The sequence below is a fragment of the Phyllopteryx taeniolatus genome, chromosome 14 (genome assembly GCF_024500385.1).
Source record: "Phyllopteryx taeniolatus isolate TA_2022b chromosome 14, UOR_Ptae_1.2, whole genome shotgun sequence".
Taxonomy (NCBI): Eukaryota; Metazoa; Chordata; class Actinopteri; order Syngnathiformes; family Syngnathidae; genus Phyllopteryx; species Phyllopteryx taeniolatus.
This window is the reverse complement of record NC_084515.1, coordinates 4,949,115-4,966,052: the sequence shown is the minus strand read 5'-3', so window position 1 is coordinate 4,966,052 and position 16,938 is coordinate 4,949,115. Positions and strand designations below refer to the sequence as shown.

Below are 16,938 nucleotides of genomic sequence, written 5' to 3'. Positions count from 1 at the left end.
AGAGCATGAGCGTCAAATAGACAAAAAAGCAAAGTAGGAATGTGTAAAATTAGATAGTGCCCAACAATATCACTTTAACTTAAATACAAATGAATTACATTCATAATTTAAACAAATTAAAACTAAAAATGAAATCAAAATTCAAATTTAGTCACAATAAATGATCTTAAATTACTGTAACGTTCTTTGTTCACACTTGCGAAACAGCACAATCGGCTCACCAGGCAGGGATTGTATAAAACAAACGCAATTTGTTTTCTCAAGTTTGAAGTGGAGTTCTTGTAGGCTGAAATGTGGTCTTTTTTAGGCAGGCATATATGACAACACATGTCATACAGTAGCTGTTTTTCCGAGTGTCTACTACTACTACTACTAGATTGAATGTTAGGCCACGGGTGCCTCTTCTAACTGCGAGTCGCATGTCGTTGTTTCCTATGATGTTTCTGCCATGCTTAACGTAAATGAGTCAACTTTGCTTCTTGTGTGGGGCTGCTGTGACTGTGCGGTCATGTGATGCCTGCCTCCATTTGATTGGTGGTAAGGAATCAAATGTCTCTAGTGGTTACATTGGATTGTTGAAACGGAGTCGTGACAGTGCTCGAGGGCAGAAGGCTCTCTGATAAACCAAAACAAATAGATTATACAAGCATTCATAAAACATAGATAGCGAAAAATAAAGGTTGCGAGTAGAATGTAGCTCAGTGTAACAGAGTAAAAGTAACGTTTCTTCTTAACAAAAATATCCAAGTAAAAATCTAACTTATGTTAGAATAAAACTTCTCTGTATTTCCAGTACAATTTATATCCAAAAGTACTAAAGTAAATATAACGGCGTAAATGTAGCGTATTATACCCACCACTGACCTTGTCATTGCGCGGCTTCAAACAGGATGTACTTAGAGGGACGCAGCCAATGAGCTAAGAGTTCCACAGAGTGTCATCAGCAGGTTTGAACAGAGACTCGGGGAGTCAGAGAAACGCATAGAAGTGGACGTCCTTGGAAACTTTATTGAATCAAATGCCTGTTGTGAATTTTGCTTTTCTGCTCCTTGTGAGAGAACAGAAAATGTGCAGAAAGTACTGAAACATTAAATGTAACAACAGTTACAATGACAATTTTAGAGAAGGTCAAAAAGTTTGAGTCCCTGGTGCATAGTGCCGCAATGTCGCAGATATCAGCCAATCAAAATGCACGTAAGCCTTCACTCACGCTAAAAATACATTTCCCGTTTTTTAGCAAGCAAGACAGAACGGCCGCCGTGCCAACCCCCGACCCATACAAATATATTACAAAGTATGCAGATATTGTGTTTTATAAGAATACTTAACTATATTTATAATTTATAATGTGACTGTGGATGAAAAATCGAAGCTTGTGGCCAAAATGTATGCGTGCGGTACGTACCGCGCTGAGTACATTCAAGGGAATGGGAGTGAAAAATACATTATATACACATCCAGTCGCTCAATGTGCGGGCGTGAGTCGTCACGTCCTTTTTTTTGCGATTGTCCAGTCCAATCGGGTTCGACCGGCGGGCTTCAGGTTCATCTGGAAATTTCACCCAACAGTCCAACATCCTAAACGTTTTGCGGGTAGTGCAGTAGACGTAACATGGGCGAGCACTACTGATTCTGCAGGGCAGATAAGAGTCACATTGCAGCACATAGCGACTGGAATCTGATTAGACCAAAAAATCGAACATCCGCATACAGTACATGTTCTGGAAGCAGTGCAGCCAAGAGAAACACTACAAAAAGAAGAGAATAGACCATTGGGAATAAATTAATACAATTTCATGGAACAAATATTACAATTGAGGTTGTAAATGTAAGTCAATGCTTCTGATAGTGACAGTGTAGGCCCGCATACGTCATTATGTCCATGTTGAAATCTGACGAGAAGAAGCTCATTGCACAGATCTCAGTTTGTTGTAAGGAGCAGAGTGGCGTTCCAAACGACTCGTGCCCTTGGCCCCCGCTCTCCTCTGGTGCTTTTCCAGCTGCGCCACAAGCAGGTGATGATGTCACCGGGTTGAAGTCAGGTGGGCAATCCCCGCTTCGCAACGTGATGAGTCACTGTCACGAGAAGGTAGGTTGTCTTGAAGTTGCACAATGCGGCTCCGAGGTATCACGTGACGCTTCACATTGCAAAACACTACCTTTGTTACGTGATGAAGAAAAAAAAAAATCATGTTTGTTTGTTACATTATCCATAGGTGTGAATGGTTGTTTGTGCAGATCCTCGCATGGAAACTTCACATACACATTACAGTAGATATAAAAAGTCTACACACCCCCTACACACCAGGGCTTTCTAGCAGAAATCTGCATTTGGAACGATTCATAATCTTGTCTAAGGCCCCGCTTCCAGCTGAACAAAAGTAAGTCTATATAAACCGGCAACCATTCTTAGTGAATCTAACATGCATGTTTTGGGGAAGGTGGGAGGAAGAGAGAAAACCCACACAACCTGTAGCCAAGATTCAAACCCAGAACCTCTCAACCGTGGGGCAGAAGTACAAACCACTTGTTACCCAGCCTCCTGTGTCTAGGGTATTGCAGCTTCCTCCCACATTCGAAAAAATAAGCACTTTCATAATTGAAGACTAAATTGTCCATAAGTGTCAATGCAAGTGTAAATTGTTGTCTGTCTACGTGCCCAGTGATTATCTGGCGACCAATCCAGGGTGTACCCTGGCTCTCGCCTAAAGTCAGCTAGGATAGGCTAAGATTATGACGTGTCTGGGAAGTGTGTCGCTAAATAATGTATTGACTCTGCAGCGTACTGGCACTTTATATTTCTCTTTTTTATTTTTTTTTCTGTTTTTCAATTATCACTTTTTTACACACACGGCGGACGGCTGGTTATCACATCTGCCTCACAGTTCTGAGGACCCGGGTTCAAATCTGGCCTCGCCTGTGTGGAGTTTGCATTGTCTCCCCGTGCCTGTGTGAGTTTTCTCTGGGTACTCCGGTTTCCTCCCACATCCCAAAAACATGCGTGGTAGGTTGTTTGACGACTCTAAATTGCCCGTAGGTGTGAATGTGAGTGCGAATGGTTGTTTGTTTGTTTGTATGTGCCCTGCGATTGGATGGCAACCAGTTCAGTGTGTACCCCGCCTCCTGCCCGATGATAGCTGGGATAGGCTCCAGCATGCCCGCGACCCTAGTGAGGAGAAGCGGCTCAGAAAATGGATGGATGGATGGATTTGTGATGTTTTCTTAAGATGGTAATTTCAGTTTTGGATATTTTGATTATTTCTTTTTTTTTACATGCATTTCCCTTGAAAACTAACACAAATGCCTTCTAAGGTCTTCAGAGTTACTTTTTTGTTGTTGTGCTTTAACAAATGATCCTTGTTTGTCATTCAACCTGTCTTTACCGTTAATGGCACTGGAGAGAGCTTCATTATGTTGCTGCTATACACCAGAGGGATCTGTGAGCTGAAGTGCCAGGATGAGGAAGCCATTTTGCATTCACACAATAGCAGACAGCAAAATAAACGGTGTTATTTCTAAGACATGAATGAATACGTATATATTTGTGAAAGTGTCAGAACTATTGCCTGTCTTTACTGTTAATATGATTGAGTAAAGACGAGTTTAGTAAGGATCATTTATGTAAAGGCATCAAAAATTGTACAACTGACATGATTTTTATGAAGCTGTTTATGTCTTTGCTGTTATTCATCCATCCATCCATTTTCTGAGCCGCTTCTCCTCACTAGGGTCGCGGGCGTGCTGGAGCCTATCCCAGCTATCATCGGGCAGGAGGCGGGGTACACCCTGAACTGGTTGCCAGCCAATCGCAGCGCAAGTATAAACAAACAACCATTCGCACTCACAGTCACACCTACGGGCAATTTAGAGTCTCCAATTCATGCATGTTTTTGGGATGTGGGAGGAAACCAGAGCGCCCGGAGAAAACCCACGGAGGCACGTGTTTTTCCAGAAACTTTTGGTCGAACTCCAAAATGTACCACTTTTGGATTATTGAACACAGCGCATTGTTAAGCATTATTTTTTTGATGCAGGGACAGAATACGATAATAATAGTTAACGTCATCAGTCTGTTTTGCACACGTGTGCTTTTCTATAACCATCCATAACACATTTCCCAACGAGTTTAGGTGATTTTGTCATGGTGTGACAAAACCATGGTTGAACTTTTTGGCCACAATTCCAAAAGGTAAGTTTGGCACAAACACTGAAATTGATTTTGGTTTAATCAGCGGCACGTTAAATGGAGGCAAGTGTGTGCTGACTCCCATTTTATGTGCATTTGAATGTGATTGGTTAATTGTGAACACTGCCACATCCCCAGTTATAAGAGGGTGTGCACACTTGTACAACAACATTATCCATCCATCCATCCATCCATCCATTTTGAACCCCGCTCCTCAAAACTGAGGCTGACACTCTAACCAGTCGGCCACCGTGCCGCCACAACATTATCCTATTTGTTTATTTTTTACTTCCCCTCTCAAATTTTTAAAATTAAAATTCAATTGAGTTTTACAGGTTATTAGTCGTTTCGAACGGATTTATTTATCTTGCTCCTGTTTTTATTATCACAAAAACCTGGAATTTGAACAGGGGTGTGTAGACTTTATGTCTACTCTAACATACTGTATATGTGAAGTTGCCATGTGAGATCCAGCTGCTTGAAAATGTGCAGGAGAATAAAGTTTCCAACAACACATGCGACACTGCAGAGCCACCGTGCTGCAGCATATTAGGAGGAATCGGGGGCTAAAGTTTAAACAAACTCCGAGAGGTGATTTAAAAATAACTCCAAACAGCAAATACTCCGTAGCGGATTCCAAGAATTAGCCCGCCCCTGAGGCCCCTGTAAATCCAGCCGGCACTGTGTGAAAGGTTGCGTGTCGTATGACTGAACGGTGTGAAGCCTCGGAGAAAAGGTTCATTGGAAATTTTGCGCGAGGGGTCATCCCACTTGAGACTTCCGGTGAAAGCCAGTCCCAGAGTGTTTGCAAAATTATAGGTCAGAGTTCATGTGCAACTTTTTTTTAAATCTGGGAGCTTCCAAAATAGGGCTGAATTCCTGTGTGTGATACGTGTGCACTTTGAATGGGATATGCATAGTGTGAAGTGGGAATATATTGCATAAGCCTGATTGTGCCGGCCAGAGAATATGTAAAAATCAGCACATTCTTCTGGTTTGAAAGTCAAAGGTAAATGTTAGCTCAAGATATATAACTTGGGAAAAGATCGTTCAGATCAATAGTGCAATGTTTTGTTTTTTTTTTGGGGTGGGGGGGGTAATAAAAAATGCAACAGGGATGTGAAAGTGTGACACATCCTTAGTTGAAAATGATTTATTGCACTCCACCCAAAACGACTGAATGTTTCTCCCTAATCATAATACATCCCACAGTACGCTGATGACACTGAGCACTAAAGTGGAACTGGAAGGCAAATTCCATATAAGGGCGGATTTACACATCTAGATTGCCATTTAGGGTTGCAAAAACTGCAGACAGAAATGTTACTGTAGAATCAACGTAACATATTCTGGTGGAAGTTAAAAAGTTAAAAACCCTGAAAAGTAATATCAGATATTTGTTTCTAAATACATTACGCCCGTTTGAAGACAACTGCTGAAAACGTGCAAAGACTGTAGCACTGAATTGTGGAGCTATTGTGTTCAAATGTTTTTCACCATTCAGTTTTCCAAATTCTTTTGTGTGTCTAAACACACACACACACTATACTGTAAGAACTTGCATCATTGTTGGCCATGAGCGCATGCAAATCATGCAGAGAAAGGCAGAAACACGAGGAGGGTGAAAAAACCCAAAACAATCCGACTTGACAGCCAGCAAGCTGGTGTGGCTGCTTTAGAGCGCCTCGTCAGCTGTGAGTGCACGCATGCCACGGGGCGATGGCGGAAGATCGAGGTGGGGGTGGAGGGGGTCCGCTTTAGAGTGCCTCATTGTCGCGGTGTGGGAAAGCCTTGCGAAGACCCGGTGGGATATATTCCACCCCCCAGAGCTTTCAGCGGATATTTCCGCAGCTCAAACATGTACGTATATGTAAGCATAAGAAGGATGCTAGACAAAGTCGCATCTATTTTTCCAGCTTGTAGTCGTGGTATTTCATTAATAGTTGAGAGGGGCGTGGCTTTCACCGCATTCAGCGTACACACCTGCAACATTTGAGAGCGGAGACAAAGTCTTGATTTTTCACAATTTTGAAGCCTCATTGTTTTATACATGTCAGTTTTTTAATCATTCAAATTTGGCAGGCTTGTTAACAACACTCTTCTCTGTGGTGTGTCAAATTTAAAAGATATTTATTTTCAATTTATTATTAGAAGTAGAAACAATGTAAAATAAGTGTTAGTTTCACTGTACAAGGAAGCTCAGGGTTGAAAATTCCATACTAATTATTATGATGATATTATAACTAAAGCTGCAATAATGCTTGTGTAATCTGCTTGATTGTATGTTTAAAATCAACTTGTTCTGATGAAATGTTTCCAGTTTTGCTGTGCTTGTTTGAAAGGCAGCCCCACTGAATGCCGAGTCTGTTTTGTACCTTTCCACAAAGTAGCTGAGCCCACCACACAGGAAGCAAGGTGCCACTGCAGTCCACTAGCTGAGAACACACCCTCCGCAAAACCCCCACCCCCACCCCCACCCCCAACCCCGCCTCGCTGCTGCCCCCTCATCAGCACATTCCAACACAGTGACAGTGTAACTGCTACGCTGGATTGTCACACTGGGGCACATTGCTGTGCATGCGGGCTATGCTCGGGCCTCCATGTTGCAGGCCTGCAGGGCATTCACTTTATTAGGTACACCAGCACAAGCTGAACGATATCCAATGAGAGAACTGTATGCATACGTTTGGTACAAATATGAAATATGATAAGGCTCACTATATTTACTCAAAAAAAAAGAAACAAAAAGTGGGGGGGTTCTCAAATTGTTTGGGGTGTTTTCTTTCTTTCTTTTTTTTAATTTGCAGATGCATATTTTGATTCAGGAATGCGTGCACAAGAGAATATACCTGTAAGCGGTAAAGTTTTAGACTCCATCATAATAAATGTGGTGATGCTATTTCAGTTAACAGTGAGCACCATTACTGTCATCCGCCCATTGCATGCAACTGAAGAAGAAGGAAATCAGGTCCTCAAAGTCAGAAAGACCCAAGAGGCCACCGACAGAGAATGAAAACAAAGCCGGCCTTTTCCTGAAATAGTAACGCGACTCTCCGAGAGCTAAAAGCGGAGTTTTTGGACTTTGTGGTTTTTAAGAGCCGTGCTGAGAGAGGCTCAAGGTTTTTCCAGCCCCATGTCAGATACAGTTAGGTCCACAAGTATTTGAGTAGTATATACAGTACAGTATGTACACTATTCACAAAAAAGATGTTGGGCTTTGCTGTTCTCGAAAAAGGTCTAATTTTTTTTATATTAAAAAAAACCCTGCCATTTGAACAGAGGTGTGTAGACTTTTAGACACTGTACATTTCACTACGAGATGGTGAAGAAAACCACAATGAGCATGAAGAGACTCCATTTCAAGCGCCAATCCTCTGACACAACACGTCTTTATTGAGATATTAGAACAATGACAGGAATGCTTCACTTGCTTCATCTTCATACAAAGGCCGACACTATTATTATCACCAATAATAATAATAATAATAATAATAATAATAAAGAACTTCCTCAAAAGTCACATTTGACAGTTACTCTATCAAATGGCACAGTTGCTTAATGGACAGAAATGATGACATGGCAGTGGTAAGTTCAACATTTCTTAACAGGTTTATGGGAATTATTGCAAATAAGGGAAATTGACTGTTAGAGGACAAATTAAAAAAACACAGATAACAAGAACTGCGGAAAAGAGAAGCACCAGGCAAGTCTAACGAGATAGAAGTTTTGCACCACACATAATAGACACAAAGATGGCACGTTACAGTAATTGTTAAAAATGACTTTCATCCTGCCGATAAAAAAAAAACTTGATAGAAACACAGTTCTCCCAGTACGTGTTCTTCAGAATACAAGGCAAGCGCAAGTAAGGCTGTCAAAGAGTGAGAAGAGTGGTTGCGTCCATTTCGTTTTGTTCAATTGACCACCACAACCTCACAATTGACACTAGGACGTACACGTTTCCAGTAATTAGCACAGTTCAGCATAAGGTTTGTCATTTTTTGGTACCCTCCCAAAGGGATATCAAATTGTAAAGGATAACGGGTGGGAAAACATTTGTGCTCAAGGGCCAGGTTTGACTTTTTAAAAAAGGACAGAAGTCTGGGTCATTTGTAGATTAGGTAAAAATTTTTTTAAATAAAACAAAATAAATAAAAACGTGCATGTAAACATGTAAAATTGTTTCTTTCATGAATTCCACTGCAAGGAAACCAATGTCAATTGATGGCAGCTGAATGTTATGGGGTCTGACGCACACTCTTATCTCAAATGTTTGCTCTTAGCTCAAGACAAAGAAAAAAGTTGGCTAAGTGATGGCTCGTACCTCGAAAAACTTGTAAGTCAAGGCATTTATATCTCAAAGCACCACTGAATGTAATAAAATAAATGACAAATGTATGTAAATGTATGTGAAATGTATACATAAAATGGTTCATTTTATTGAATTATTATTTACAATCAATGAATTGACTGATTATTTAATGAAATTAATGAACAAAAAGCTGACACATTCAAATAAAAAAAATTTACGGAGGGGGAAAAAAAAAACGTTAAATGAATGCAACAAATAATACAGGATGAGCTGGGCACTGCTGTCTGTTGATTGGTCGACAGAGAATAATCACGAGGAATGCATTTGGATTTTGATAAATGGTCTTGTTCTTTGTTACATTCATTGACGCGTTAAACTGTGTTTCACTGCTATGATGTCTTTTTTTTTTTTTTTTTTTTTTTCACCTCACTGACGAAGCTGTCAGCTTAGCGCTTACATTCGAAACTGGAATCCTGGAAACACACACTTTGTCAGAGTGAGCTGAACTGCACCACTGTTGGGAAATGCACAGTAGGTGGTTTTAAAGGCTGCCTTATTGGTTTGGTCCCACAAGTTTAATGTCACAATTACACAGTATTAGAAGTATGTTCCCTGACAAATGAATTTCTATGCTGAAATAATCCAGAGACATTTACGTTCTGAATTTTACATACAGACAACAATTTTCAGTGAAGCCCCGCTATATAGTGGGTTTTTAAGCGACTGTTTTTTTTTTTATGGCTTTTTACAGTGTACAGCCTAGTCCAAATTTAGAGTTGCGCGTCTTCAGTATAGTACCATGTTGTGCCACAACATGCCTGGCAGCACTGAGGTCTACTAGAAGAGATGCAGCATAATTAACAGCCGGAAGAAGAGACAGAGAAGGTGCCCTACTAAGCTGCAGTAATAGTCAACATTTCCACAAAGCCTCTCTGTTTGTGTTGCTGCTCAATGTGTGTAAGTAGCAGTTATTTGAAAGTTTAAAATTACTGTAACATCTATACTAATTTTCCTTAGCCCGTCTGAGGTGTTTTGCATTATATGTTAGCATTACGCTAGCAGACTTTTGTTAGATGAAAGTAAAAGGTTTGGTTGAACATTTTGGTGTTTAAATGTAGAAGGTAACGTCAACTGGGAGTGAAGGTCGAGCCCGCTTTGCCAATTTTGGGGAGGACTGTGCGACAAGAGACCGAGAACAGGCATTAAGGAAAACATTAAAGGGTGTGTTTTAAGTTGAAATGTGTTAAAGTGTGTAAAAGGATTAAAACTTTGTTTTGCGAACCATTACCCTAACAGCATATTTGTCAAATTTATTTTCAACTTGCTGTCACAATATCAATAAAAAATACCAATGCACAAAAATGGTGTTGGTTTTTTTTCTTTTTGTTTGTGTAGATTCTCCGTCATTCAGGTCACAGTAATCAGCAAAGGTTTAATCAAGGCAACTGGACACTGTTGTGTTATTTTGTCTTATTTTACAAAAAAAAAAAAACATTCAAAAATTACTATTATGATATGCTAAAGATATGGTCTCTCTCTCTCTATCGAAAGTTTTTACCTATTGCGGGTCGGATCTAGAAAGTATCCTCGCGATAACTGGGAGTTCATTGTATTTAATATCCAGAGCAAAGATGGTGTTAGACTAAAAAAATACACTTTAAAGAAAAAAGAAACGTGTCTGAACCTGAGGTTTCAATCTGATGATCACCTCACTGTAGATTACACAGAATGTGGATTGTCAAGAACGCCTGGTAACTTTAGGTGTACAAGCTCAACTGAAAAACCCCGACTCTGAACCGCCATCCGAACCGGACATTAAAGGCTGCAAGTCAAAACTGTTAAAGTATATTTTTTAAAGTACTGCATGAACCCGCCGCTGAGAGATGATAACAGTCGCTTTCCAATAAGATAACTCACTAAACTGAGGACCACCCGTGACTCCAGGATGTGCCTGTTGTCATGTTAATTCATGCAGCCAAAGGTTTGGTAATGGTCATAGTAGCAGACCGAAGAGTGGCACAGTGATTAAAGACTTGAGGGTTGGAGCCGCAGAACACTTTCTGTGCTCTGTACAAAAGGACGTTTTGGAGAAAGACAAAACAAAACATGGTTGCGTCAGTAATTTGTTAACACAAAAAGACGAGCCCGCGGTAACGATACGATCACAGTCCACCCACCCCTCACTCACCCCGACAAACAGAACACAGCAACATTAATAAGCCAAAAAAATGAAACCCATAAAGGCAGAGTGGTATCCCCCCTACAATATAGTGCAGGGCTTTTTGTCCTTAAAGGGATTGTCTGAGGCGGGGATGCCCATGAGGAGGGGATCGTTTTTGGCGTGATCGTTGCAGTAAGTCATAAGGTCCGCCGAGGCCTTGGATACCTACAGGTGCAAAAATAAGCAAATTCAAACACTAGCAGCAGTAAGAACATTATACCTTTTCACCATGACGTCACGTAATTCCAGGTAGCAAAAGCTCCGATGTAGAGGTGCAACGATTATTCAATTCATTGACAACTAATCGACTAATCGTTAAACTTAAACTTGTTCAAATCCTCTCATAGCAGCGTATCAACAGTAAATATTCTCAGATTTCTCTAGTCCTTCATGAAAGCACACCGATTATCTTTTGTGTTTCATCAAAATATGACTAACCAGTCATTAAATCCTAATCGACTGATGGAAAAAAAATAATAGTCAGTTGAATCTACTAAACCAAAACCAAAATGAACCCACACTAGCGATTTAATGAAGCCGGAACTTCTTCAAATGTTCATCTCTCAAAAGTTTTACCACATCAAACACGCCATCACTGCAAAGTGGATTGCAAAACTGAAAATTTGGGGTCCGTAAGAGCGCATTGTCCCATGCAGAGCGTACAGGACGGACAGTTTACATGCTCAATGAGGGGCTGGCTAATTAACTGACTAATTCTGTTGCTCTGACTAGATCTAGCTGTAGCTGATAGAGTTGATGGTAGCTAGGAGGCTAAACTATTCAAAGACAACCCAAACAAACATTTTATACATACAGTACCCGTGTGAAAATCTCTTCCACAAACCCCATGGTGGCGGTTTAGTTCCCAGTCTGTCCCTGTAAATGTGGATCTTACCATCTTTTCTGTCCAACTATTTACAACTCAATTTACCTTCCTCACACTCAGGTTCCACTGGATAATTAAAAAAAACAATTGTTTTTTAAGAAATCGAAAAATACCTTAACCTTTGGGGTATATCTGCCGACTCAATCCCAAACACTTCCAGTTTTTGTCATCATTTTCAGTTCAAGTCAGGTAGTCAATCACTTTCTGCCACAAAAATCATATTTAGGTCTTTACAGTAGGAAAGTAATTGTATTGAATGCACCTTTATCCTTTCGATGCTGGCCTCTATCCTCAGCTGTTGCACGGTCCGCCTGGCATGGGCGATGTTATTGGAACTGTGAGCCTTTGAAGACATCCTGGGCAATCAAACGACACTGGAAGAGACAAGAAAAGACAAATTTTTAGGATAGAAAATACCAACAGTGTTTTCTCAATCTTTATTGAGAGCCAAGGCACATATTAGAAAAATCTCATGGCACAATACCAAACAAAAATGTCACTACAAGTATGGCGTTCCACCACTATATTGCAGAAATCTGCTGTTTTATACCAGTCTCGTCTGAATTTAATCAGCAGTTAACTTGGTTTGTAATCAGGACCTGTTTAGTTGAACACAAAGTTATTATTCTGTTGTATGAATGGCAACAGGTGGATACACAGGTTAATTGTACTTTCTGTCATGTAGTGGAAGCGCATTTGATTGTCACTAGCATAGATAGATAAACAAGATACCATATTTGTAGAAAACAAATAATCATATTTGGACCAATTAAGTGAAATTGAACAGTTTCCAGCGGCACACCTGATGATCTCTCATGGCACATATATGATGTACACAATATAAATTAGGATGGAAAGATCAACAGTGACAATAACAATTGAAATACAAAGAAAACAAACAGTGCCATGCAACTACACACCTGTTCAATGACACTAGCAAAAGCATAAACGACAACGAGAGGAAAGAGTATGTGAACCCTTTGGAATTTCTTACATTTCTACATAAATAAATGTAGTCTGATCTAAATCACAAGAATAAACACAGTCTGCTTAAACTAATACCACAATAACATGATTTCATATTTTTAAAGAGCATAACATGTACTGTAAACATTCATAGGACAGAGAGGATAAAACAAATGAACTCTTGGACTTAATTAAGTGTTTCACCCACCTTTGGCAACAATACACTAGTTTATGCTATTTTATAACACTGTTTTCAATAAAAATATGAAAATATATTTTTTGCATAGTATTAGTTTAAGCAGACGGTTTGTTTATTCTTGTGATTTAGATGAAGATCAGACTACATTTTATCCATCCATCAATTTTCCGTAGAGCTTATTCTCACTAGGGTTGCAGGTGTGCTGGAGCCTATCCCAGCTGACTCTGGGTGAGAGGTGGGTTACACCCTGAACTGCTCGCCAGCCAATCGCAGGGCACATAGAAACAAACAACCATTCGCACGTGCTCATATTCACACCTACATGCAATTTAGAGTCTTCAATTAACCTACCATGTACCTGGTGAAAACCAGAGAACCCGGAGAAAACCCACACAGGCACAGGGAGAACACACAAACTCCACACAGCCGAGGCCGGATTTGAATTTGGGTCCTCAGAACTCTGAGGTGCTAACCAGTCGTCCACCATGCTGCGACAACATTTGATGACCTGAATTTATTTAGAAATTTAAGAAATTCCAAAGGGATCATATTTTTTCCTCCCACTGTGTATGGAAGCATAATTATGTGCTGAAATAGAAGATTTGGGGAAATTAAACAGTCAATCCCACCCTCTTATTGGTATCTCCCATAAAAGGTACTTTAGAAAACCACACTTGTGCACAACATTGAATCAAGTTTCCAGTATCACCCGACTACTCACAGCAATCCTTTTTGCTTTATATGATGGAATAAACTGAATGATTAAAAGATTTTAAAAAAAAAAACACACACACAGAACAACGTTCTGCATGCTTGTTGTCATGTACAGCAGCTGAAGGCCATAAATCACCGAGGAAAGAAACAACACAGTAGGGTTAATGAACATCAACGTCACTTCACCTTGCACACTTCCTCTTGCTTCATTGTTCCCAGAAGTGACATTATGCATCTGGCTCGGCGCCACATGAACACATACCCTACTTCATTATGGTCACCTGCACACTATAATAACATCCCATATAATTATTTGACCTATGATTGAATTGTTTTTTTTTTGTGGTTGTAGTTAGCAGTAGTGTACAACTGCACTACTTACCGTGAACAGTCAACACAAAAAAAAAAAAACTCCAAGGGGTCTATTTTCGCAGACTGTGCAACCTGTGCCAGAGTGCAAATGGTGCCGTATCTTGATTTTCGTGCAAGCGCAAGGCTCACTGGCGAAGATATGCATCCAACGCAACAACGGTGTGTCCTTTGACATCCGCCTGAGCATGTGACAATTTGGTGACTGAAAGTTAGGGTAAAGCTACGCCTACTTAGACCACGTCTAACTTTTGGTGCAGCTAGTCTAACACGAATTCAGTGAATTTGGCAGGGTTTCTGAGGTCCGCACGGACATGGATGACAGACGTATTTTATTTCGAAACGTGAACACCGGAAAGCCCTCTGAATCACTGTAGAAAGCAATTATTGATCCCATTATTATTGAAAGCCCTCTGAATCATTGTAGAAAGCAATTATTGATCCCATCATTATTATTATCATTATTAAATTTTTTTAAAATCATCCCACATTTAAGGCAGGAATGGTATAATGTGTGCACAAAATAACAAAATAGATATGACGTGTATGAAATAGGTGTAACTTGCACGAAATATTTATTTATATTAATATTTATATTACTTTCTCTAATTCTAAAATTCTATCCATCCATCCATTTTCTGAGCCGCTTCTCCTCACACGGGTCGCGGGCGTGCTGGAGCCTATCCCAGCTATCATCGGGCAGGAGGCCGGGTACACCCTGAACTGGTTGCCAGCCAATCGCAGGGCACATACAAACAAACAACCATTCGCACTCACATTCACACCTACGGGCAATTTAGGGTCTCCAATTCATGCATGCTTTTGGGATGTGGGAGGAAACCGGAGTGCCTGGAGAAAACCCACGCAGGCACGGAAAGAACATGCAAACTCCACACAGGCGGGGCCGGGGATTGAACCCCGCTCCTCAGAACTGTGAGGCTGATGCTCTAACCAGTCGTCCACCGTGCCGCCACAGATATATTTCCCACACAAAAAAAATCTTCATGGCATCCTGGTGCCAATGAACTTTTGAAGTAAATTGAGGAGCTTTAGACAAAATAGTGCTTCATAGTAGGCAATTATAAAACTTTTTGGGGGCACTAATTGTTTGGGCCCCATCACGTTCAATGTAACTGCACCCAAATAAGGCTATATTGTTCAGTATGTTTGCAAAACAATCTGACAGGTGCAACAATAACACAATGGCTGAAAACGTGAAGGGAATTTTTTCACACACACCCCCACACACACACACAGAAACTGAAGATTCCAGCGCTGAAACATGCGACTCAACTGCGGATGCTGCAGCAGGTTGAACTTGTGATTCCGCTTCCTGCAAATCATTTACAGACCCGATGGGAACAAGCCTGAACATGTCCAACATGGCATGTGGGAGCCGCGTGCGGTCCACTTGCACCACTCCTCCCTTCCTGCAAAACGACTTCCTTTAACTGCAATTTGGTTTCTAAACATAATAATACACACATTACTTCCTTGAACACACTTTTCCTCCTGGGACACATTCCACTTACGGCAAAACTATTCTTATTGGGGAACCGGAAACTTCTAACACGGCTTCCCTTGGCCGTTTCTTGAGAAAGTCACGTGGTTACAAAAAACAAAGAAAAAAACGGTTTATGAATTGGACAGAGTGACAGAGAGGAGGGCTGCCAAGACAAGAGATGAATTGTTTCATTGGTGTTTGTCCAGGCATAGTGCGCATAATTTTGGAGTACATGATAGGTGTAAATGTACTTGCAGAAATAAGAGATGGGGTCTTAAAAATGTGACACGCATATACTCAATTCAAGGTTAACAATGCAACCAGTGACAGTAGGGGGCCCAAGTTCAAGCTCGGGCATTATTTGAATCCTTTCATTCAAGAATGAACGAGGCACCCAAATGGAAAGCTGCACACTTTTTCCAGTGTGGTACAAGGGCTACCTTCACCCTATATTCCGGCAGCCCCCGAAATGTAGTGCACCCTAGGACCCACTGATTAGAGACTTATTTGTAGACATACTCTTGACATCAGAGCAGTTGTCTGCAATAAAAAGTGTGAGACATGGAAGGGTCTACTGTAAGTGCAAATAGCGAAGTGAACAGTCATCACTGGGAAACGCTCTGCGCTTAGTCACAAAGGTGAGGCAGCGGAGGTGAACAGGGCACCAAAATCTTTTCATCCGCACAGGATGAGTAAAGGAATCAGTCTTGTCATGCAAGCTTTTTGACAGTAACTCAAGGTCTGGTTTTTGGTCTTTCTGCAGACTTATCGTAGACTCCCCCCCAATTAAGAAAACCACGGGTGCATGCATTCTGAAACATGGCTTTTTTTTTTTTACACTGTGTGACTCACTAAACTCATTACTACTTTTATAATATTATTTGTAAAGACTCATAGTTCCAAGATTAAAATACATTAGCTAAATTTACTTCCATCCCTTTTTTTGTACTGCTGGTCCTCATTAGGACTGAGGTTCAATCCCCATCCCCGCCTGTGTGGAGTTTGCATGTTCTCCCCGTGCCTGTGTGGGTTTTCTCCTGGAACTCCGCTTTCCTCCCACATCCCCCCCCCCCAAAAAACATGCATGCTAGGTTAATTGACAACTCTAAATTGCCCGTAGATGTGAATGTGAGTGTGAATGGTTGTTTGTTTGTATGTGCCCTGCGATTGGCTGGCAACCAGTTCAGGGTGTGCCCCGCCTCCTGCCCGATGATAGCTGGGATAGGCTCCAGCACGCCCGCGGAGGAGAAGCGGCTCAGAAAATGGATGGATGGATAAAAGTAGCGAGCTGCATGTAGATCATTGTAATGGAATAAAGTATCATTTCTATTGAACAGAAATACTCGAGTAAAAGGAAAAAGTATGTTTCATTAAAACTGCTCTGACAAGTAATATTTATCTTGACTTTTAGTTGAGTAAATGTAAAGGAGTAAATGGTCCTCATTAGTGTTGCACTTGAGCCATCTGACTTTTGGGTGAGGAGTGGAGTACACGCAGGACTGGTCACCAGCCAATTGCAGGGCACATATAGACAAACAACCCCTGATTTAAATGGTTGTCAACTGCCTGTTTGTCCTGCAG

The 16,938-nt window shown here is 40.8% G+C and overlaps 1 protein-coding gene and 1 long non-coding RNA gene across 2 annotated transcripts in view; both read right to left on the bottom strand.

Moving 5' to 3' along the window:
* Positions 1–988: 988 nt before the first annotated feature.
* On the bottom strand, positions 989–3,028 carry LOC133488987 (uncharacterized). Its single transcript, XR_009791783.1, has 2 exons — positions 1,871–3,028; positions 989–1,748 (listed from the first exon to the last, which is right to left on the bottom strand). It is a non-coding gene; the product is annotated as an uncharacterized LOC133488987 (long non-coding RNA).
* Positions 3,029–7,558: 4,530 nt separating this feature from the next.
* The window catches only part of gng12a (guanine nucleotide binding protein (G protein), gamma 12a), a 59,672-nt gene continuing 50,292 nt past the window's right edge, over positions 7,559–16,938 (bottom strand). Inside the window, exons 2-3 of the mRNA XM_061797560.1 lie at positions 11,868–11,979; positions 7,559–10,884 (exon numbers count right to left, since the gene is read on the bottom strand). Of these exons, the coding sequence (XP_061653544.1) occupies positions 10,759–10,884; positions 11,868–11,960 (219 nt within the window). The 5' untranslated portion in view covers positions 11,961–11,979 and the 3' untranslated portion in view covers positions 7,559–10,758. The remainder of the gene's footprint in view (positions 10,885–11,867; positions 11,980–16,938) is intronic.